This window comes from Falco peregrinus, chromosome 8 (genome assembly GCF_023634155.1).
Source record: "Falco peregrinus isolate bFalPer1 chromosome 8, bFalPer1.pri, whole genome shotgun sequence".
In the NCBI taxonomy this organism is placed as follows: Eukaryota; Metazoa; Chordata; class Aves; order Falconiformes; family Falconidae; genus Falco; species Falco peregrinus.
The window spans coordinates 4914413-4937940 of NC_073728.1; the positions used below are offsets into that span (position 1 = coordinate 4914413).

A 23528-nucleotide genomic window follows, 5' to 3' on the forward strand; every position below is an offset into this window, starting at 1 on the left:
GTTCCAACTAACATGAAAACAAGTGTAAACTTAAAGAAATTCAGAGGTATCCAAGCCTGTAAAACAGAGTCTCCTTCTATACCTCTCCCTCTCCTCCCATCTTCAGGGAGGTAATACTTGCAAAAATAGTTATTCCTGCTGTACTACACATAGAAGACAACTCTAATTCATGCAGTATTTTCAACTATTGTGTCACAACTCCAAATTTATTACAAGCTGACAGAGAATACCTGCCAGGTACTAACAGATTTAAACAGCTATAAAGGCTTTAAAACATCTAACAAATATATAAGAACTTCCTGTACATTAGAAGATTACCTGCAAAGGCTGATTCTCGGGAGCTGGATTGGTTTTGGATAGTTTAACCATCTCTTTTATCTGGTAGACAGCGTAAGCTAAGGTGACCCAAGGAGACGAGCTGATGCCCCAGGCAGGCTTGTTCACATCCTCTTGCTCTTCTTGGTGTTTAGTTTTCTTTAGAGGGAGTCTGGGCTCAGTCCGAGGCATGATATCTTCTGATTGCTGTTGTACCAGGTCAATAGTTGCTATGGGAACGGGACTGGAAGGCACTGGGATCCTTTCCGCCAGCATTGTCTTTTCTGAAGTTTAAAACAAAGTAATCACTGATAAAGCCAATGAGCTTAAAAAAAAAAATAAATAAGTGAGGCGGACAATGAACACCAAGTGTTTCTTGCTTTTGTCATATGGTTACCAGTGTACTGAGAGCAGAACAGTGGCACCAACAGCCAGGAGCAAGACACGCCGCAACCCAGTTAGGGAAAGGCGACATGGATGCTGCCTTAGAAGCAAGGCTGTTCTGCAGCTGCAGTGAGGCATTTTAGATGGCTGCATAAACAGGAGCAGCTAATGAGTATGAAACCATCCATTGGTTCCCAGCTAGCTCTTACAAATTCGCATTTTCATGTTACACGGAAGAAGTACTTTTCACGTTCTGTGCAAACTGAAAACCTTTTAGACTTGTAGCAAACTCTCTGTACAAAGCCTGCACCTTACAACGCCCTCACACTCGTAACTAAACAAAACAGGAACCATTCGGTGAAGTCCCACGGCCCACATCATCAGGACAGCTGTTTTTCTGACCTTAACATTTCTAAACCTACTGATCTAACTTCAAAAAGCTGTTCTACATCTTCACTTTTTTTACTTAAGAAACAAACCATCCCTCCGTTAGTTACTACGGAGTTACGCAGTTAGTGAGAAAAGAACAAGGTCAGTGACACGCTGGAGGAGACAAAATATCTGTCGCAGGTTTTCAGGTAAAGGAAGAAATCCTCCCAAAGGACCTCTCCATCTAAGGCCTTCCGATTATCTGAAATAGTCTTCACAGCTGTCCTGAAATATCCATAAAATGGCTGTCATGACCCAACACAATGTGCCTCTCACAATCTTCAAGAGCCAGAGTATTTATATATAAAAAGTAATTAAACAGATTGTTAGAAACTATTGGATAATTTAAGTAATGGCTGTACGTTCTCTATGAGCCTGCACCTAAGACATTCTGTAAATTCTGAGAACATATTTTTTTCTGAGTAGAAGTATTTTACCAATTAGAAAAAAAGATCTTTTTTTCAAAATTATAAAATCGTATTTTGTTTCCAGACTCTTAGCACTGGTTATTTTAAGCTATGGCTGGGTGTTCCCTAGCAGTAAAGAAACGAAGAGACTAATCCTGTGCACACTTGACCACATGCTTAGTTTTTACTCATCCAACCGGCCGGGTTGAAAGCAACCTAATTACTGCCACGCTTAAAATCAAGATACACACTGTTAAGATGGGTAACGTGTATTAAATGAAAAACAAAGACTGAAACAAACCAAATAGATTAAGGCCGCTAACAACAAACTATTATTTTGTAGGTTCACGTGTAATTAACCAAAAGTTGATGACAAACTTAAGCAGCAAATATCCTCTTCAACTTTCCACGTTTTGCCATTATCATTTGAACAGAGGTGAGGAAAATTCTAGCAAAATAAATATTTGAATGCTTCAGTACAGGCAACTTGATAACTAGTCAAGGACATTTCATTGAATATTCCAGGTAAAGAAAACTAACCCTCATTTCATACTCCAAGCTCACACTGGAAAGTAACAGTTGGGTAAAAAGCAGCTCAAAAATTCCTGACTTTTCAGAATTTGACAGAGTTTTATTGTCTTTGTCAGAACTAGGTTCATGCTGAGGTTTTGCACTATTTCATTTCTGGTTAGCCTTTACATTAATAACGGGGGAGATGAAGAAGTTCAAGTTCCACCTGGGGGGAGATTTCTCAGGTGCCAGAACAGAACCGAGGCAGCTGTAAAAGTGTGTGCCCTCTGAAGCCAACTCCACAATTCCTGGCAGAATATGAGAGCATCCAGTGGGTCAAGGTGACCTTAAAGAACTGATGCAACTGAAATGACTCACTGAAGCTGTTAAGGATTCCCAGAACTGAGAGGACATACAGGTAGTAAAGTATGTCACGATTTCCTCTAATCAACATCCAACAACTCGATGCTGCCCTCCTCACAGCAGCAGCATGCCACTCCAGTATCTATCATCGCTCAGAAAAAAACTTCCCACTTGAAAACAAGTGCTTTGCTTTGTCAAAATCTGAGTAAAGACACCAAACACACCATATTAAAGCTGCAGGAAGCAGCTTCAGAGAGATCTTTTTTCACTAGCTCGAGTTTTGTAGCGTCTCAGTGACATGAGTATTTACCTTCTTCTTCACCAGGAACTAACAGCCACTGGATCAGTGCAAATAGAAGAAGAATCACTAAACAAGCCATTCCTATTCCTCTGAATGTGGCAGCAGGACCTGTAATGAGATTTTTTAAATTTTTTAATTGAGAATCTACTTACTTAATGAGTCAGCATTATGCACTCCTTGGGTATGATTGCCCCATGCAGACGCTTATTAGGTTTGTTTCATTACATTTTCCTCCCCCAACGGTTCTTCAATAGGCTTTGCAAAGGATTTTTAACCAAGTAATGAGATTATCGTTCGTTCATCAAAAGGCTGCATAGTATCAACCTATTCTCTCATAATGGATTCATTCATCTTACTTACAGATCAGGCTGAAGATCTGCTCACACAATACTAAAAATATCTAGGCACAACATATTTAATCAATCTGTGATGCTGACAGGACAAAGCCATAAGCAACCTGCTCTGACTTCAGTGCTGATCTTGCTGTGATCAGCAGCCCGGACTGGAGATCTCCCAAGCTCCCTCCCAGCCTCAGCAGTTCTACGATTCCATGACTTATACAAAGTGCACTACTCTTCAGAACGTAACAATACCTTAAGCATAAACAAGTTCAAAGCTGGTAGTTCAATAAAACCAGAACTTCGATAAATGCAACAAAAATCTTCAATACCATTTTTGCTTACCGAAGTAATTGACCAAAACCCCTCCAACCATCGCCCCGCATCCTCTGCCCAGACCCAAGTGGAGACCCTGCAGGATTCCCTGGGCTGACGTTCTCAGCTCCGGAGGCACTGCTGCACTCAGGTACGAAATACAAGCCGCCCATATAGCCGCATGCGTGACACCTAGAGAGAGGAGACATCGTGAGGAGTACAGGGTCCACAGAGCACACAAAGGCAACATCAGAGCAACCGCGCTCGTCAGCTGGAGAAAAACAGCAAAATCCCTTCGCTGACAAACCTCTGTGAGGTACAAACCAGCTTTTGGTAATGGGATAACTGGCAGCCCAGCCACAGGGAGACATGACGACTCCTTCCCCGCAGCGTCCGTCAATGGCTCTTTCTCCCTGTAAGGTGACCTCCCTTCTCTCGAGACGCAGTCCCCAGGAAGCCTGAATAAAGTGCCTTAGAAGTCTCTCTCCCAGATTCCTCATCCCTTCAAGAGCACCCGGGGCCCTTCAAAATGCATTCCTGATGCCGTAAGCTGGAGCCAGTTCAAGCATCGATGCCTCCCGGCAGTCCCCGTGCTGCCACGCCGGTGGTGCCAAGGTCAGAAACTGCAGAGGGTATCAGAGATACCCACGCTATTTCAGAGCCAAGAGTGATTCCCCCCCGGCCCTTCTCCCTCCACGCCAAACCCGCCCCCAAGCAAACTCCTCCTGAACTCCACACCAACACACTGCATTTAGGCTGAATGGTGGGAAGAGCACGTCAGCTCCTCAGGGCAGGCCAGAGCTGCCAGTTTTCACACCCACCGTGGGAGGCAGAGGCAGCGTGCCCTCTCTCCTGCCATGCCTGCATCCTGCGCATCCCACCCGCCCCGGGGACCACGCGTGGCCGAGGCCCTCGCTGCTGTCACGGCCACCTATCCACCGCAGCCCCAGCTCCCCTGCGGAGCCTTAGGACGTCTCTTCCTGGCATGTGCCTTGTCGATTCAGGGTCACGAGTGGTTTTTCCTGCCGCCCAAGAAGGGTGGCTAGGGGGAGAGGCAGCGGGTGACCACCCGCACGCAGAACCAGCTGCAGGAGGAGCCCTCCGAGCACCTGCCCAGTGGTTTTTTTTTGTGGAGTGGGGAAGAACCGGACAGGAAAAGGCAAGGTTGTGGAGGAGCTGGAAAAACAAAACAGTTTTCGTAGCTCAGCGCACATTAAATAAGCCTAAACTATTTTGCCACCCTCGGATTGAGTGGGAATGTATTTTTCTTATTTGAGTGGTATTAAAAATAGTCATCGCAGCTCACCAGTGCCTAAGCTCTACTGCCTCGGTTTTTAAAAAACGTTGGCACAGCTGATGATTCAGTCAACATGTTTCTGTCCTCTGTGCTTGACTTATTAAGGAACAGTTGGACACTCAGTACTTGCTGAGGCATTTAGGCTGAAGACTCATGCAAGCAAGAAAATGCATGATTTTGTAAATACTCACAGAATAACGTGGGTTTTGCTGAAGTGTAAAATGATAAATAGCACTGTATGAAATTGATACAGCTCAGTTACAGACATGTTAGATGTCCACCAGGCTGTACAGTTCCATTTCAGTCCAAATCTAAATAAAAATTTCTCAAGCCTCGGGTTTAAAGGCCAACTTTATACATTATATATATACATATATATATACACACACATATTATATATAAACATACATATACACTATATCCATATAGCTGGTTTTGGTACTAGTATGTCACCTTGTTGAAAAATAGGAATTTTACATTAGGATGGGCATAGTTTCCCTTACCATTTACAGTTTGAGGCTTTAAAACTCACATATTTTTCATACAAAATGCTCAGAATTTTAAAACTCGCTGAATGACTACATTTTCTTTAATGCATACCCATGTATGCATTGAAAATAGCAACCAAGAACTGTCCCAATAGCATACCAAAGCTAATCTGATATAGATGATGTGTTTTTGTTTTACAAAGGATATCAATTAATGTAAAACATTCTGGTTTATAAGCTATTAAATATTAAGTCAAGTTTTAAAGCCAGGCAAATCAAAAACACATCATAAATTATTTGAACCGTGAAGCACAATACCACTGTATTTGTTCAAAAACAAAAGGCCATAACTTAACAAACAGGTTCTTGGATGTTTTCACCTTTACTAAGCAATCCAGCAAGGACACAGTGTTCCCAGCTCCTCTGCAAACAAATCCATACCTTTAAACCAGCTTATTTCACTTGCCATTAAAGGCAGCAGATTTTTTATTTTATTATTTTTTAGTATGTGTACATTACTATATGTGATTTATTATTTATACAACAGTGACTATTTGGAACAGTTTTTATAACATTTATATGTTGTCTGGTCTGGATTACTGCTAACCACAAGTTGTTCACAATATATATATATTGTGACATTATTTGCTAAAACCACTAGCCACCATTTCACCATCTGGACTAGAGTTCCCACAACCGTTAACAACCCTAGTGTTATGCTTAGAATAATAATGTTTAGCAAACTTAGGTTAATTTACATATACACCAAGAGCTGAAGATTTGGGGAGCCAAATTTGTTTCAGGAGAGATATATCCTAATCACTGCCTGTTAGACACCCAAGCTTTTTGCTCTCTAGGCATAACTGCGTTGCTGAAGCATCGGCAGGAGTCACTTCTTAGGGCAGTACTTGTTTTGGAGTTTGCTGGACAACTGCCCAGTAAAAATAGCTAATTTTATATAATATATTATATAATATATAATAAAGGTGATCAGTATTGTTTTGTCATTTGGAAAATTTACGCAAACTGGTGTTTCCAGAGCTGTTAGCTGTTACTAGCTAACACAGCTGCTACCGGAGCATGTAGATCAGCGCATCGGTACGGTAAGTTGCAGCTAACCTACCTACCAAAACTTCATCTGCTAAGTGCAAAATCAACAAGACTGCCTGCGTGTTCGTGGGCTGACGGCATGTACACACACAGTAGATGTGTTTGCCTATGAGAACGCCTTGAAATTTTCAGTTATTAAAGATTCAGCCTAAACTCGTATTTTCATACATTGCATGTGCCAGTCAAGACAGCATATGGATTCAAAACTCTCAATTAAGAGGCGAGTTTAAATCTCCTCATTTACTCCTTTGAGACTGCAGTGCACTTGAAGAGTCCTCCCCATCCCAGTTACAGGCAGCAACTGAAACTCAGCATGGTTCTTATTACAATTAATAGATGCAGTTTGCAGAGTCACCTTCCAGAAATTTCCCCATGCCCTTCAGCACAACACATGGGCATCATCCTTCTTCTACTGCGGAAACATACTAAAAAGAAAAATAAATTCCTTACAAAAGTCAGCTGAAATTGTTGTTAAAACTCCTTCAGCTGACGGAACTGGAATTTAAATAGAATTTGACAGCTTCCTGGGAAAAGAGTAATGTACAATTATAAGCAGGACTTCACCAAGGGATTTAAAAGACCTATCAACCTGATGCAGTTGCGTGACCCACACTGTACCCAGATGTTCTGCACAATCTAATCTTTTTTTTTTTTTGGTTGTTTTCAAATACTTCTAATCCTTACATATGCAAAGCTGCTACAACTCTTTACCTCCCTCTGTCAAGAAACTCACTGAACAAAAATAAGGGCTTCCACCTCACCAGATTTCATTAAGGTGTCACCTCTTATCCCTACCGACAGGTTGGGTAGATATATAAAAAAGAAAGCAGAGCCCAAAGAAACAGGATTTGATAACTGCTGCAAAAGAAGTAATGAATCCAGAAGAGATTAAAACTGGTAAGAGCAAGGAGGGGAAAAGAATAAAAGGGAGGAGAGTAAATACTTCTAAAAAGATAAACTTGATCTCCCATTCAGGCACACTGAATGAGATTGCTGGGATGTAACAAATGTCATGGCAGTAATTAGCCACACGTACAGTGTACCTCTGGACTTCACAGGCACTCATCAACGACGTTCCACGCAGGCTGAAAAGTGCATGTAGGACACAAAGAGGGCAGGGGGGTGGGGGAGTTGTATTTGTTTTGGTTTTAACCTTCTCGTTTGCTGACTATAATAACTGCAAACAGCATGATTAACCGAGGTGTACATGATTCAGCAGTGGCTAGATATAGATAAAGTCTGGTAGATAAATTTAAGGGGAAGTATTAGTTTGAAGGTCCTTAGTTTCTTCTTTAAACCTCAAATACGCAAGATTGTACCACACAAAAAACCCCAGCACAACAGCTCCCTCGCAGTCCTGCTGTAAAGGCAAACCTACGTATTATGCAATTCATACCGAAATTTCAGCAGAATAAAAACCAAGATTCAAAGTAAAAGAAACTTCTTTCTCAGCCGTGACTACAGCACGCTTCCAGGCACAAACTCATGGCTGTATTACTGAGACACACGTTTGGGGCTTTCCCCGGCATTTTGAACCGGGGTATCTTTAAAACAGGATTACCTACAAGGCAACACCCAAAGCTCTGTATTCATCGTTTGTCCCCCCCCCCGACATTTAAGCAGGCAGGACACTTACACGTTCTCCAGGTTCTTTGTAACATTTTCATGTTTTAACACTTGGTATGAATGATGAAGTATCAGTTCAATAGTTGTGGTTCAGGGTTTTTTTAATAACAAATTCAGAAGCATGCTGTTGTGGCAGCTTTAATACAATAAACTTCTTTTGTCAGCAGGCAGGCAAGGGGCCAGGACACAAACTGATCCCTTTCTACACGTATGTGGAGATCAACACAGTGATCTCCAATGCCATTTTGTAACTCAAGTTAAAATCTACCTTACAAAGATTTCTGTAAGTATAGTAGAAAAAGTTAATGCAAATTCAAATTATGCTGCACATGGAAGAATAAAATGCATAAGTACAATCTGTGGAAAGTTTTCTACATAGTATTGTATAAATCCAAAATACTGGCTTTAACTAAGATGGCACAACTATTTTTAAAGGCAGGAAAACATTTTTGACATTTAAATTAACCTTTCTCTTGCAAGCTTAAAACCCCAAATACTTCAGTATTCTTCAAATACTGAAGAAACAGAAAGTAAAACAGTTGAGATTTTTCGTGGTTTTGAGAAGTGGTACCCACTACAAAGACATAAGAAAAATGTAAAATTTAAATTAGAATAATTTAACATTGCAATGAAGGTCTTACAGACTTCGACAACAGGACTCAAAACAGGGCTCAAATTACTTTTCCAGACCACCTCTGTCCTTCTAATTAAATTAAAGGAGCTTTATTAGTGCAAAGCCACTGAAAGAAATTCTTCTCTAGCTGTTATGAAAAAATAGTTCTGTAGTCTAAAAGTATTGATTGAAGAATACCACTGTGAAACTACAAAATACTTTAACAGCAACAGAATGACCCGGACTATGGGTTTTGGTGGGGTTTTTTTGTTGTTGTTGTTGTTGGGGTTTTGGTTTTGGGTTTTTTTTTGTTGTTGGGTTTTTTTGGTTTTGTTTTGTTTTGTTTTTTTATGGCATCCTTTCAAGAACTACAACCTTTTGCATTCAATGAAGTTCAGGTTTACCACCAAACAGGATTTGCAGCAGGTGTGTACCCAGCTCATGCTTCTGTTTCTTTGTTTAGTTAAAGGGCGTGTTGGTCTCACACAGTTCTGTTTGAGTAAACACAGAACTGTGCACAACCAAATGCAAACCCACCCTTTTAACATCAAATATTTCCCAAGATCAAGAGTTATGCTTTATTAACTGGGGATATTTGTGGTCAAAAAAAAAAATAGAGAAATACCAGATTTTTATTTAATCATCATTCACTTGAAAACAAGACAAATGTGAGCACCCGAACCTACACTGAAAGGCGTTACTGCGCTGTCTTACCTTGAAGTACCTCCATCGGAAGAACAGTCCAGGCGTTTTCCAGATACGAGATATAAATGTACCGAGCTGTATTACAGGCAAGACCAATATAAAGCACTCTAGAGGAAGCAAGGAAAAGAGAAGTCAGAGTAGTTTGCACTCTCCTTTTTTTGCTATGTTTTAATATAGCTGTACTGCTTCAGGAATCATTTGCACGTGTACAGTTTGCCAGTCTAAAGCATCTGCTCAACACAAAACACATTCTTTAAGGCCTACACCCAAGCATAAACTCTCCTCTTGGCCACTCTAAACACATATTCAAATTGAGGCTGAAGTTAGGACAGTCTTCAAAATCCTTACGGAAAAAAATTTCAAACAGACAGCAGATTCACTGAGCTTTTAGACAAGCTCTGCAGTTCCATGCCACACTCCACACAGGACTGTACATCAGAGAGAGCATTTCTAAGCACATCCAACACCCCTTCCAAACAATCTTCTTTTCTGGCCATTCAGAGATTCATTCTGCCATTTTAATGTAAGCCTGCTGCGGGATTGTATTAGACAAATCAATTTTACCCCAATTAATATACATTTATAGTCCCAGTATCTGCAAACTGCTCAGGACTACTGTAAAAACACATCCCACAGAAGCAATACGGTTTATAAAAATATGCCTCAGGGTAAAAACTTAACCATCCTGTTGAAAAGCAACAGATGCTGCATCTCAGAACGAAGGGGGAAAAAAAGCTCTTTTAACAGTTTTTAAACAATGAAGCACAAAGACTAATTGTGCAGTGCATTTCCCATTGCATGTTTACCCTGATGACTTTTCCCTTCCAGTTTTCATTTCAGCTGAGCTTACCTCTGGGATGCTTATTCATCCAGCTATCTTTCTCTTATTTTTAGATGGATCTTAGGAAACAAAGACTTAATTCAAAAGATGTTTTTAGCTTGAGAAGATATACTATTGCAAATTTAAAGATTTTTTTAGGGGCAAGGATAATTTCTTGTCCAAACATGGCTTCTCGGTTGACCCCTGGTTTAGCACAAATGAAATAAATTCCATTGATAATTAAGGTGTAAGCATAAACACTGTGAAATGGCTCGTTATTCTTTGTGCTGCTTTTTTAGTTAGTTGAATAAATACAAAAGCAGCCCAAGATTTAATAAATGGTACATAGCCATTCTGGAAAAATCTAGAGTGAGATGCAATCATAAAAATGAGGCATCTTGTTAACACGCAAGGTCTCCAAATATACGTGTTGACAGCTAAAAAGCCAGAACCATAATTTTCATCATGTCAGTGGTATTAAAAAACCCTCAAAAATATAAAGACAGGTCTGTGCATTTCACAACAACATGTATTTACAGAAGACAATATATTTCACTTTGAACAAGTCGGGTAAGCTTGCAGGAAGTCCCCCCTGCCCCCCCAGTCACACATCAGACCAAGCTGCGCTGCTTCCAGATACATGTGAGGTCCACGAGTAGCTGGTTTAAGCTGCCTTAGGCAACACAAGCCCATTGAAGAAAACATGGGAAGCCACGACATGTTCATTATTATAAAATAAAGAGAACAAACTTGTTCTTTGTGCCATGGCTCATAAATTTCATCTCTCCCTTTAATTAATGCCTTCTGTTCCAAACAAGTAACTTCATTCCTTTCACAGGCACAACTTAATGTAATTCTTGTGCCCTCAAACGCTTCAGAAATGTGATTTTCAGAAATGTGATATGAAAATACGTATTTGCCACAAAAGGCTGCAAAGGTCTGCAGCATCCTTTCTGCATTCCCCTATCAGTAAGGCTCAGGGTGACACACGCTCCTGGGGATACAAAGCAATCACCTCACTAGATACTTGGTTTTCCCCATCAGCAATGCAGATGCGCCCAGCTCTGTTCAGGACCAGTGCTTGCCAGCTTAATTTCACTTCTGTCTAGCAAAAACTCAGCCTGTGCAGCCACAATTTCCATCCCACCCCAGCTGTTCCCTGTGATGGCCAGACCAGAGATGGGAAGGGGTGTCCTCCTGCTTCGTAGTTTTTCCATCATCACTAACAGACTCAGCTACCTGTGCTTTTCCACTGTGTTACACTTGCACAAAGTTTTGGATTCAGAGTTTAAGAGCAGCAACTTAGTCAGGTTCTACCTTTAAATTTCTTAGAATACGTACAGAGTTTTAGGTAAATTACAGTTTGTGAAGATTTCTGAAATTATGGTTTTAGAGGGTTACATCACACAAGAACTCTTGTGTATTTAGAGAATATTCTCAAAAAAGTATTTATAATAATCACTTAGGCTCTTTATCAGACCTAAATGGAAAATGTAAACAGATGTTCCTATATGCAGTATGCACAGAGACACCATATTCAACTTACAGGTTGAACATTTAAAGTACTGAATATATATTTACTTTAAGGAGACTAAGCTGTTTACAGCTGTGACTACCAGTCTCTGCTTCCTATAAAAACTCACATGCTGGAATTGTGGTCAGACAACACACTCAAGCTTAACCTCAAGTGGGAGGTTATTTTCAGAGAGTAACATCATCTTCCTAAACTCGCGGGCAGTTATGAGCGCTTCTACACGGGATACCATTCAACAATGGTGTCTAAACATTTGATGGCCAGTGTTGCACGCTTCTCCGTTGCAGTAACCTCTCAAAGAACTTGTGGCCTTCACCACGCTTTCCGATGACTTTGTTTTTTTACCTCTTTATTTCACTTTTAAATGAAAATCTGCTCTGTCATCTCTCAGGAGGCGGCTGGAGGAGGCAAGGCAAAAAATACCCCTCTAACATCTGCGGTACTCCCTCCCCTCCCAAAGCTGTACAATCACAGAGCAGCTTTCTAGCGGAACAGATTGCTGCCATTGCACCAGATTAATCCAGTGACCTGGTAATATACAGCGTTAGAAACGCTAGCAGCATGTATAACACACGCACACGTGCAGTGCCTGTCTGTATGAACACTATAGCTAACGAAGTCAGAAATCACACATTTTAATCAGCACGTTAGGTATGATCATGCTTAAAATGCTTGGGCAATAATTTGAGTATTACTCAAAAAAACCCCAACCCAAACTACCAAAACCATGAAAACAGAATAGGTTTCAGAATGTTGTTAAGAGTCCTATATGTCAACACATATGGGGGTAAAAACAGAAAGCTTTACAAGACTAGAAGAGTTAAACTGAACTTCTATCGAACAAGGGTGTAAAGCCTATTTTCTTGTAGTTCTACAAAGGACAGTCAATAGCATTTTCTCCTGCTGTGACAGTGCATGCAACTCGGGTCCTCATTACTGTCTTCAAAGAATTAGGACAGGAAGGAAAGATTGAATGATAACATTCAAATAAATACTGCAGAAAGACTGTCTACATCTAAGAGTCCAACAACCCAGAAGAAAGGAACTTCGAGCTATTAAAAAAATATATATATCTATCTATATATAAACCACTGATGCCAAATGCTTCTGGCTCAGATGGTTCCAAGAATATATAGTTGGAGGCCTCTGGTTCTTATCAATGGGAGAATGAGTATTTGGAATATAAGGCAGCAGACACATACAGAACTATTAAAGAATATGAGCTATGAACTCCTACACATTCCTCTTAAAAAAAAAAAAAAAGTTTGCCTCCTCTTGCACAAACCATGCATTATAAAAAGTTCAAAAACTCCTAGAAGAAAGGCAACCAGACGGAGCCATCTCAAACTGTGATAACTAAATACAACTCAGCATTAGATAATATTAACATATGACTAATGTGCATTTCCCAGGTATAGGTATAAAGAATGTTGTTTCATCACAAACAGGAGCTAGTGTTTAAACAACTTAATCCTTATCCAGTCTTGGCTTCATAGGCTTCAGTGCAAAGAAGAAAAAAAAAAAAAAAAAAAAAAGATAAAGAGTTAATCCTGTACATCATCTTTCTTTTTACTGGCCAGTGCTCTTCTATTTCACCTTACTCACAAACGTACCATTCTTTTGGGTTTTTTTCTTTCTCTACTTGAAATCTCAGCCTGAATTTTGTACCATAACAATATACATTGAAAAAGTATACCCAAGCTATCTTTAGCTACCAAGATTGTGATCTCTTCTCACACTCCTCCGTCATCATATCCTTCCTCCGATCTTCACATGCGAGGTGTCATATTTTCTCAATCTAATTATTGTCAAATTCAGAGATTAAAAATCTGACTCAAAGCAAAGAGACCTTCCTCAGGCCAAAGAAAGAAAACCCACATCTTTTAAGTAATGCCTCAAATTACCACACTAAGCACCTCAAACATTTTTGTTAGAGGTCAAATGAATCAAAAAATTAATCCCAATAAAACCAAAACAAATAAAACAGAGAACAGAACTACAGAAGAGAATACACGAAAAGAGAGTGCAGACAGCTTAAAAAACACGTCTCAATGACACTACAACTATAAACATGGCATTTGGAAAGGACTTAATGGTAACAGCACACAGAGTTGTTGCACAGAGTACGTGAGTAAATAGAAAAAAAAATAATCCCACCTTTATGACTTCATTAACTCAGATTTCCCCCTACCTTTCCTCCCTGAGCTTTTTTTAAAGAGTAGTGAAGGGATCTGGAATATATGGAAATTAAGTCAATTGTGAATTTCGTGGAAAACAATGTTCACTGACATGCTGGATGTTGTCACTTTCACTTACCCAAGGCAAAAACTACGGGAGATGCCCTGCACAGCCATCTCACTTCAGTACCTAACACAGGCAGTCACAACGAAAGGAAGAGAGCAAGGAACTGAACCGGTAAGCGACACTACAGGGCTGCAACCCCATTCTGCCAACACCCAGAGCCTGATGACAAGGGCATGTGCACAGGAGGTGCTCACCTCACTGCTTCATCTCATCCTCCACCCCTCTCCGCATGCAAGTGACACCCTTCCAGGCTACTGTGGGGGCAAAAAACTGCCCCACAAGGAGAAGCGGGCTAAAGCAGGAGGTTTCCAGCACACTGCTACTCACAGGGGGAAAAAAAAAAAAAAAAAAAAAAAAAAAGTAAAATTAATGGAATTTTATGTTGAAACAATCCTTGACTGGGTGGCGATTTGTAAAGATCTCCAACAGAGCTCTGCATCAGTGAACTAGGATGTCTTCTGGAACTGTCTGCAAAAGGTCACAGTGCCAGGCATAATGCACGCACTAACATGCAACTCAAATACAAAGGAAGCATTTCAGAGCACTTTCAACTCCTAAAATTGTAATAAAAAAACCTCCATCAGGCAAGCTACATAACCGAGCAGGACTTGGACTTTTAAAACGAAAGGGATTAGCCTGAATTTCACTTTGTAAAAACACAAGGCCAAGCCTGAAATTCAACACCTTTTGTGTAGCGCTCTGCTGATTGCTAACACCTTACCTGATATGGCCAACCAGTTCAATCAGTTTGTGGCTGAAGAAGTAGGCAGTCAGCTCTGACACGTGACTGAGCACAGAACAAACTCCAAAGAGAGTGGTGGTGCCATTCAGGTCTTCCAAGTGCCAGTAAAGAAAGGTGAACACAAAGCCATATCCAAAGCCCATGAACCACGCCACAAAGAGCACCGAGCCGTACTGGATGCTACACAGCAGTTTTATTAGGTCCCAAAAACTGAAAGACTGGCTCATGCTGGTAGGAGTGTTATCAGAGGATTCATTGGAGGCGCTTCTGTCCACCTGTGAGATTTCTACTTCTTTTCTCTTATTTTCGTCTTGCTTGAAGTGCGCATAATGAAATCGAAACTGCGTGGCCACAATTAACGCCATTGTCATCAGAACACCAAAAACAATGAAGACTATCCTGTAGTTCTTGTACTCGGGAGCTTTACATCCTTGACCTTCAATGCCAACTTCTGTATGGGTATAGTCAATGCCAATTCCCACGGAGAGCATGGCCAGCCCCCAGCCCAGAGACCCCCACATACGCTGCAATCCATACCGGTCCCGGTGCTTGCCAAGGTACTGCAGGGTGACGGTGTCCACAATAGTAACAGAAGAAGCACTGAAAAATTCTCCTATTATGACGACCAGCAGAATGAGTAGAAAGATGGCTTCTACTTCTTGTTGATCATAAACGAGCACAGCTTGGTCAGAAGGTGTTGGCTTTGTGGTGATGGCAGCTGGGGTGGTACTCGGAGTCACGTTCCCTGGTGAGACTGGGCTAGTGGTGGTGTTTTTCAAAATAAAATGGGTGCTGTTTTCCAAAACAAACCCTACATCATTGCTCTGCGTAGGTAACAGGACCGTTATATCAGGATTAGCTGTCCCCGTCGCTTCCAAAGTGACTGGACTGGAAGTGAGCAGGCCCCTCTTCCCACGAAGTTTCGGGGACGCAGTGCTCACTGCGGTTAGCGGAGAAGACATCGAGGCGTTTTGCGTAACTGTTGTTAAAAGGCTGCTTGCATTGGTGGGATGTGCTGGGGGAAGGCCCTTTGGTACGCATCTTAAGGTGGCTGGTCTAACAAATCCGATCCCCAGGTTAAATAAAACCCAGCATAAAAGCGAAAACAGGAGGACAATCTTCCCTTTCTTAAAGCGGTCTGCCACCACTCCCCAGAAGGGAGCACTGCAAAACTCAATAAAGTACCTGATGCCCACCAGAAGTCCACTCTGACTGGGTGACATACCCAGCTGCTTGTAATACACAGGCAGCAAGGGGTAAAGCGAGCCATACGCAGAGTAGAAGAAAAAATAAAAAACCTTTGAGATCAGAAGATCATTGTTTATTTTGACGCAGTGCTTTTCTAACCAGTCCAGCTCTTCATCTGGGACAGCGGTCGTCTCCGTTGAAGGGGATTCATTATGGGGTGGCAAGTCTTGATCCTTGGAAATGCCATTGAAAGGATCAGCAAGAACGTACTTTCTCTTCTGTTCTTCTTCATCATCGGTTAAAATGGCAACCTTATCATCAGCTGCCATGGTTTACCACAAGCATCCAGTATCTGGTGCACTCTCAAGGAAGTAGGGCTACCCTGCAAACAAATAAAACGTAACACGGTTAAGGCACCACATGGGAACAGACCTGCAATGCCAGTTATCAAGGACAAAGACGGCTTTTTCGTAAGTGACATGCCTGAGCAATAAATGCAGTATCAGGGTGGGGAAGGCCGTTTGTCTAGACTAGTGGTACATGGCAGCATCAATAAAAATGTGTTTTATGACCAATTCTGTGAAGTTCTCCCAACAGCAGCTTTAATACTGTGCAATAAAACATCTCTCATGTTTAGGATAGAGAATAATTTATATATTCAAAGTTACTAAGGCAATTAAGTACTAGCATTTGCAAAACTCTTCTTTCAAGTTGTCTTCTCTCCCCCAAGGCTAACTGCTTTATTTCCAGTATTCCTTACGATACCAAAGGATAGCCACGGTTTCATAATTAAATAATGCAGCCACATATATATCCGGGTTTTTTTAATTATCAAAACAAATTACTATCCGAAGCCTCCTCATGGCCTTCAAAAGGTTCATCAACCTCCTCTCAAAACGCATTTTTCTAAGCACTCCACAACCACAGCAGAAACTGGTGGGAGACATGACCTTCTAAGCTGGATGGAAAGGGAGGTGGGAATGAGGATGGGGCTTTAAGATTCAAACAAGGGACCCTCGAAATTAGGACAACAACCTCAACGGCATCACAGACCTGGGAGCAAAGAAACACAGGGACAAGAAACAGGTACAGGCCCTAAAATGATCTCCTGAAGTCAAATTCTGAAACCGAAGAAAGGTGGATTGGGAGATAACTGTACTGCAGCTGCCCACACTTGGCTTTTCTAGAAGTAAAAAGACTGCAAAACTGACAAGCAACACTTAAAAATAAACTCACTGCTACTTGGACTTCGATTTGGCCAACCAGCTTTCATGTTTGAAAACAACAAAACCATTCTAATAAGCTAGGCTTGCTAACAGCAGCTTTCATTTCAAGGGATGGAAAAAAGCTCTGCCAGCAAGTTGTCAGCTCAAATCATTATACTGGGCAACTATTTTTACTATATTAATACCTGTAGATTTAACCTAGGAATATTAGCTCACGTTCATTATGAGAAAGTTGAACATTTAGTATCTTTTGGTTTTGTCATCCCTTTGCTGTTCGGATTAGCGTTACTATCGCACAGGAACCTTTTTAAGGACCAATGTTTGCAAAGACCATTTTATTCCAGAAGAACCTGAAATTTCTCCAAGAGCACTCAATGTATCATCAGGAATATCTCTTCTAAGAATTTTAAGTATTTTTTTGCAGGTCTACACTTTATTCCCACTAGAAGAGCTCCAGTGAAATCACAGTCCTTCAAAACTCAACTGAATGCACAACACTGTCCCCTTAAAATCAGTCATGCGTTGATCTATCCAGTGCCTTTAAATTAATTAATTATCATTCAGAATTTATTTAAATACTGACGATGGATTTGCAAACTGATGCAAGGCAAATAACAGAAAAGAGACTCTAACATTCACAAGTATGTTAAATTAATTGTTTCTTACTGATCCAACGTACAAGTAACAGCTGACAGAGCAAGCCATGGATACTTCTAAAAACCAGTCCATTAAAATAATCTAAACCTTACACAGTTCAGCAATAGACACATCTAAAAATACTGTCATTAAAACCCCAAACATTCATGAGGTCTGTGTGTGCTTTTCGATTTTAAATGTCATTTCTATGGGATACTATCTATGAGGATCTCTGGTTTCGCTTAGGGAGAAGCTGTTGCATAAAAATCTTGGAACCTCAAATATTCATGTATTCAAGGTCAGAAGTTAATCAAAATGATGCCAGCACATACACACAGACTTCTTTTTTCTCCAGTTTCTTCAACACAATCCAGTCCTTAAAAAAAGAGAAAAAAAGTATTTAAAGTGTCAAAAGACTATAAAAAGTCCTAATGAAGTTGTGAGAACAGTCAAATGTGAAAACACATTTGCTTGCTCTTAGCTGCTAGCATCAAAAGCCACGTGAACCAAAACCCAACAGCTGCCGAGTTAGCTCCTGCAATTTTCTGTTCAGCCAGCCACTTCCACCTGAGTTAGAAGGGCTGTGGGTTTTTTCTCATACAGTTGCTCATTTTTGGCTTCTATAGCCGTAAAACAAGTTCTTCTAATAAGTAAATCAGATCAGTCACCATCTATGCTTCTGCTTTCGTTAAGCCTCGCCTTCTTTGACAACAAAGACTCCAGAGCTTGTGCAGGGCCCCGCTTATGGCCAGGGGATGTAACTGAGGTTTCAGTGTTGTTGCCATGTCCTACCAAAACTGGTACATGCTCACCTATTTACAGCAACTTGCTTACTTGCTGTATCAGAGCTTCACAGCATTTAGTTTTGAAGAATAAATTTCCTCCCCTGACCCCATGATGTGACAAAGCAGAACTCACATTTTAACCCTGTGGACATTAGGACAACTCCTTTGCAAGGATGAACTGAAATTACCCTGATTTAAACAACACGGCCATACCCTCTACCCCTATATATAGACTCTGAACCATGTGATTTCATACAAATTATACCAAAGGCTTTTGCAGCAATTACTGTTGGATCTTTTTAAATTCAGTTTCTCTTTTCTGTGGGAAACTACGGAACAGGACTTTCTATGGAAAGGGACTTCAGTTTTGTATGTTGTATGAATAGTGGGTATATTAAAAATCGTTACACTGCTAATCTTTCAGCACTTCAGTTGCTGCATCTTCTTCCTCCCTCCGTAACAAGTATCTGCCTCAGCATCCATCTTCTTTCTAACCCACTGTGTGCAAGGATTAATCCAAATGACCCACTCCTGGTATTTTTGACTAGAGTATCTTGGATTAGAACGCTATGAAAAGTGTATTTCACAATAATTTCAGTAAACATTTTCCCATCCTGAGAGTGCTTCACTGAATTTCATTAATAACGCAGAATATACCCTTGAGAAATATAACGGCATCGAGAATGGTAGGAGCCATATGGCATTTTTTAATGTTTTGATCAGTAGTTTGTTTAGCATCAGGATTTTGAAAGTGATTTTATTTAGAGATTTTTAAAATTCTAAAAATAAATGACTGAAAATGAAAAAACTAAGTGGCATTGTTTCTGAAAAATCTACAAAAAACTACTTAATCTACAGGGCTTTCCTCTTATTGACAAAAAACCCCCATGCCAGTCAGGGATTGAACGCACAGCAAATCAAACAGATGGAAAACCAACATACTTTTAAGTGAGAAGGGACTAATTATCTACTGGTTATTTTAACCACAGCCTTCAAATACTACATCTTCACTTTGGAAAAACACTTTTGTTCATCCCCAAGACAGTAGGAGGATAGAAGACAGAGCTACTGGCAAGTTTAAAATTAACAACAGAGAATAGCAGCAAGGAAGAAAGGTTCAGAGAGTAAACAGAACGGATTTCCCTGCCCATGGCAAGGAGGAGTTGGAACCAGATGAGCTTTAAGGTCCTTTCCAACCCAAACCACGCTATGGTTCTATGATTTCAGCTTGAATAGAAAAGCTAACTCATTTGACACAGAGCAGAGCACGAGGTTTTGGTAGAGGTCTGCTGAATGTCATCAGTTCAGCCAGGACAAGCGAGGTCAGCGGTGCTGCAGAGTGGTAACCCCTCTGAAAAGCAGGACCAACTGTTTTGAAGGTTTCTTCCCCAGACTTCGGTAAATACACAGACCTATGACAAAGCCCTAACAAGCAAACTGGAAGATGCTTCCGCAGAGACCCTGAGAAAGCCCCGCAAGGGAAGAGGTACAGCGAGCGGAGTGCGCAGCCCATGTACGTCACAAGAAAGCACCTTGGTCCTCCGGCCGAGAAACAAGCTTCTGCCTTCCCACACGTTTATGTTTCCAAACCGCTACAGAACTTAGAACAGGGAACCCAGCCTTTGTTCCCTCACCACCCCATTACCCCTGACATGGCTACAACGGAAAAAGACCATTAAAATCTGAAGCGCTGGCATCCCCGCCAGCCCAGCGCCCCGTCCCAGGCGCAGAGCCCCCGGCTCACAGCTGCGCAGGAAGCCTGCGGCTGGCTGGCGCTCGCAGGCTGCGGATCATTCTGCAACATCACTCGTGCTCCCAGCCCGCTTCTGCACAAGTGCATGCGCTTCCTTTCAGACACAAAGAACGTACTTGTTAACCACAGGACTATCCTTCCTTCAAGCTTTGCACAGATCAGGCTGAACAGCCTGGAGAAGAGAAGACTCCAGAAAGACCTTATTGCAGCCTTTCAATACTTAATAAACTGAAAGAGGGTAGACGTAGATTAGATACGAGGAAGAAATTATTTTCTGTGAGGATAGTGAGGCACTGGAACTGGTTGCCCAGAGCAGCCCTGGCTGCCTCGTCCCTGGAAGGGTTCAAGGTGGGACGGGGCTGGAAGCAACCTGCTCTGGTGGAAAGGGGCCCTGCCCAGGGCAGGCAGGTGGAACTAGCTGATCTCTAAGGTCCCTTGCAACCCAAACTGTGCTATGGTTCTGTGATTATTTTTTTTTTAAAGAAAGTACTGGAGTCTATTACTTTTTCTAAGTTCCCTGCTACAATTGCTACTGCCTCGTTTATATCTATCCCTCCAGCAAGCCAAAACCCACTTCCAAACCCTCACACCTCCAACACGTCTTTCATCCAGGCATCTTCTGCAAACAGCTACAGCAACTTTCCTGCAGACTTGCACTTTTGAAGAAACACCTGAGGAACAGAGGAAAAAACATTTGTCCCAAGGAATTTAGTGATGACAACGCAATGGTCTTTTTAATGACTGTAACAAGGCTCTTTGGCAGGTAGGTGGAAAGAGGCAAATATGGGTACTTGACATTTACTTAAGTATCTTCTTGGCATTCTTGCCTTTTTTATTTCTTAAATCGATCCTCATTTACTCTGGCTCTCCTAATAATTGAGAGGATTTCAAGATCAGAAAGGATAAAAAGCTAATCTATTCAAGACTGCCTGGCATTACAGGAAGTTTCCTGTAAAACAAAGGAAAATGGTAATAAGAAAAGTAATAACATAGTATATACTAAAAACTCAGCTCTCCCCTTAAGAGTCACTCTTCCCAAAACCTTGGTGAAACCCTCCAAAATACCTTGAAACACCTGCTTTGCCCTTAGCTCAGTCCAGGGGAAAAAAAAAGCCAATCAACAGATCAGACTAGGGTAGCAAATCCCTAAACCTCTCAGGAAAAAAAAAACAGCACAAGGCACTAAAACTTTGTTTGCAGACCAACGTAAAGTTAGATTTGGGGTGAAGGATACTGCTGTTGATATTGCTGTTTTTAAACAAAGTTTAATTCAGCAGAAGTATTGCATTCACTAGGCTTTGAGAATTAAAGTATAATTAAGACAAGCAAAGCCTCAGAATTAGGGTTTGAACACGTACTCAATGTAAACAAAACCAAACCCAGGACAGTTCATCAGAAGACTGTGTGAATGATCAAGAGTAGCTTAACCCATTAAATACCTAGCAACATCCCTGTAGAAGATCTGTTTTTACACAGCCTCAGAAAACACACTAAGAGCAGAATCTCAAAATAGGAATCATTAGTCTCTCAAGCAACACGCAGCTCTAAGAACAGAGCAGACTAGCTTGCTGTTGCGTTCTGTGGGTAAATCAAAGCCAGCCAACGTGGCATCCCATCTTATTACCCCTTTCAGACTTCCACTGACTGGCAAACTGACTTTGTAGCAAATGTGAAATTCCACACAAAGTTTTCATGTGAACTTTTTTAAATCCACTGATAGAAAACACGCTTCTCGAATAAACCTTTTTTTTTTTTTAAAAAAAAGAAGTCACTAATTGTTGTTTGATTCAGAACAGGCCTATGCTAGAGAAGTCGACTTTATTAAAAACTATCCATCTTCCAAAGAAAGCTGCCCCCGCTCATCCCCCAGCTGGTGAAACTGCCACACGGAGCGCATCCATCATATTGTTCACGCAAGCCATCTCCTCCTCAGCCCCCCTTGTCTCATTGATCTAAACTGCAAAACCTTAGGATCAAAGGCTTTCTGCTACAGTGTCTGTGCAGCGTCTCTCAGAATTAAGCCCTGCATCCAGCAGGCCTACATGGCACTGCTGTAATAAACATGAATAATAGACCATGTTTTCCATTTCCAAGCAAGCTTCACCCCTAAGGAACAGCCTGGTGCTGTCGCCTGCTCCGTGCCCGAAAGGAGGGGAATGTTATGCAAACAACCTACATCATGACAGAGCAGCACATGGATTCCATGCATCACCTTCCCAACCCACCCCCCCAAGACAGGCCACCCCCAGGCAGAGCCCTTGGGGGGCTGCGTCTCCTGCCAAGCCCCACAGACCAACCCGCGCAGGCTGACCCCCTGCCCCACACCACCGTCCCCTGCTCTCCAAAGGTAAGCGGTCCTCCTGTGAGGCCCCAGCGTGGCCACCAGACTCAGAATTTGTAAAATCAGAGGGAAAAACTTCCTACATTTAGCGAATTAACTTGGTGCTGGGAAATATATTTGTTCCAAGTCTGAAGCGAGACATTACTGCTGTAGTATTAACCACCATAATTGGGGTTTCCATGAAGTGAAACCACCTTAAGTAAAATTGCTTTATTTTGTGTTGCTGACACTCACTTTGTTAATGTGTCGGTCTATGGGTTTTCCTACTTCGTTCAATATGCGTACAAAACCCCATATACTTTGACATGTTTAGTCGATTAGATTGAGAGAAGGCGGCATGTCTGAATTTATGTCAAGATCAGGTTTATAATAGGTTTAATGCATTTTATGATAGGTCTGAAGTTGCTAAGTTGATACAGTAGTGCTAGTATTAACATTAAAGAAGACAAGAATGCTATCAGACCCTCATCTGTTGAAGAAAAACCATCAAACTCAACATCTTAGGACTCCAGCTTTCCAATTATGTTTTCCGCTTAATATCTGAAGATGTCCTAGCAGACTCTTTTAATTGATTTATTTTTAGGCAGTAATCAGACTTGCAGTTTTGTCATATTTTTTTAATTTACCAACTACCCATCTGCCCCGCCGAGGTTTACACTTCATTAACGAGGGTAAATACCAGGCGTGCCTTCCAGTGCAGACGGGGCAGCGTTCCCTTTCCATACAGAGGGCTGCAATGGCCAGCCTCGGGGACCCACCACCACCGCACCCTGTCACCGGCTCCTGCTCGCCCACATAAACTCAGGCCCATCGTGCCGTAGCTGAGGATTAAGATGAATGTTAGGTTGCCTTGAAGTTGTGCCATAGCACTGGATACATTAGGGAGCAACTGCAGCTTCCCCACATCATCAGCTTTTGCCCTCGTATTCTCACGCTGCCTGTTTCGAGTATTTTTTTGTAAATCTGCTTAGGTTTTCTACTGGGTTTATGGCTGCTCT

At 41.5% G+C, this 23528-nt stretch overlaps 1 protein-coding gene across 15 annotated transcripts in view; it reads right to left on the minus strand.

The window, feature by feature from the left end:
* Positions 1-23528, minus strand: part of MFSD6 (major facilitator superfamily domain containing 6) — a 48993-nt gene that overhangs the window by 4285 nt on the left and 21180 nt on the right. For all 15 annotated transcript variants that reach the window (XM_055812367.1, XM_055812360.1, XM_055812361.1 and 12 more), the window contains 5 exons: positions 14581-16171; positions 9211-9308; positions 3393-3554; positions 2719-2817; positions 319-599 (listed from right to left, as the gene is read on the minus strand). In XM_055812367.1, coding sequence (XP_055668342.1) covers positions 319-599; positions 2719-2817; positions 3393-3554; positions 9211-9308; positions 14581-16118 — 2178 coding nt within the window. In that variant the 5' untranslated portion in view covers positions 16119-16171. The remainder of the gene's footprint in view (positions 1-318; positions 600-2718; positions 2818-3392; positions 3555-9210; positions 9309-14580; positions 16172-23528) is intronic.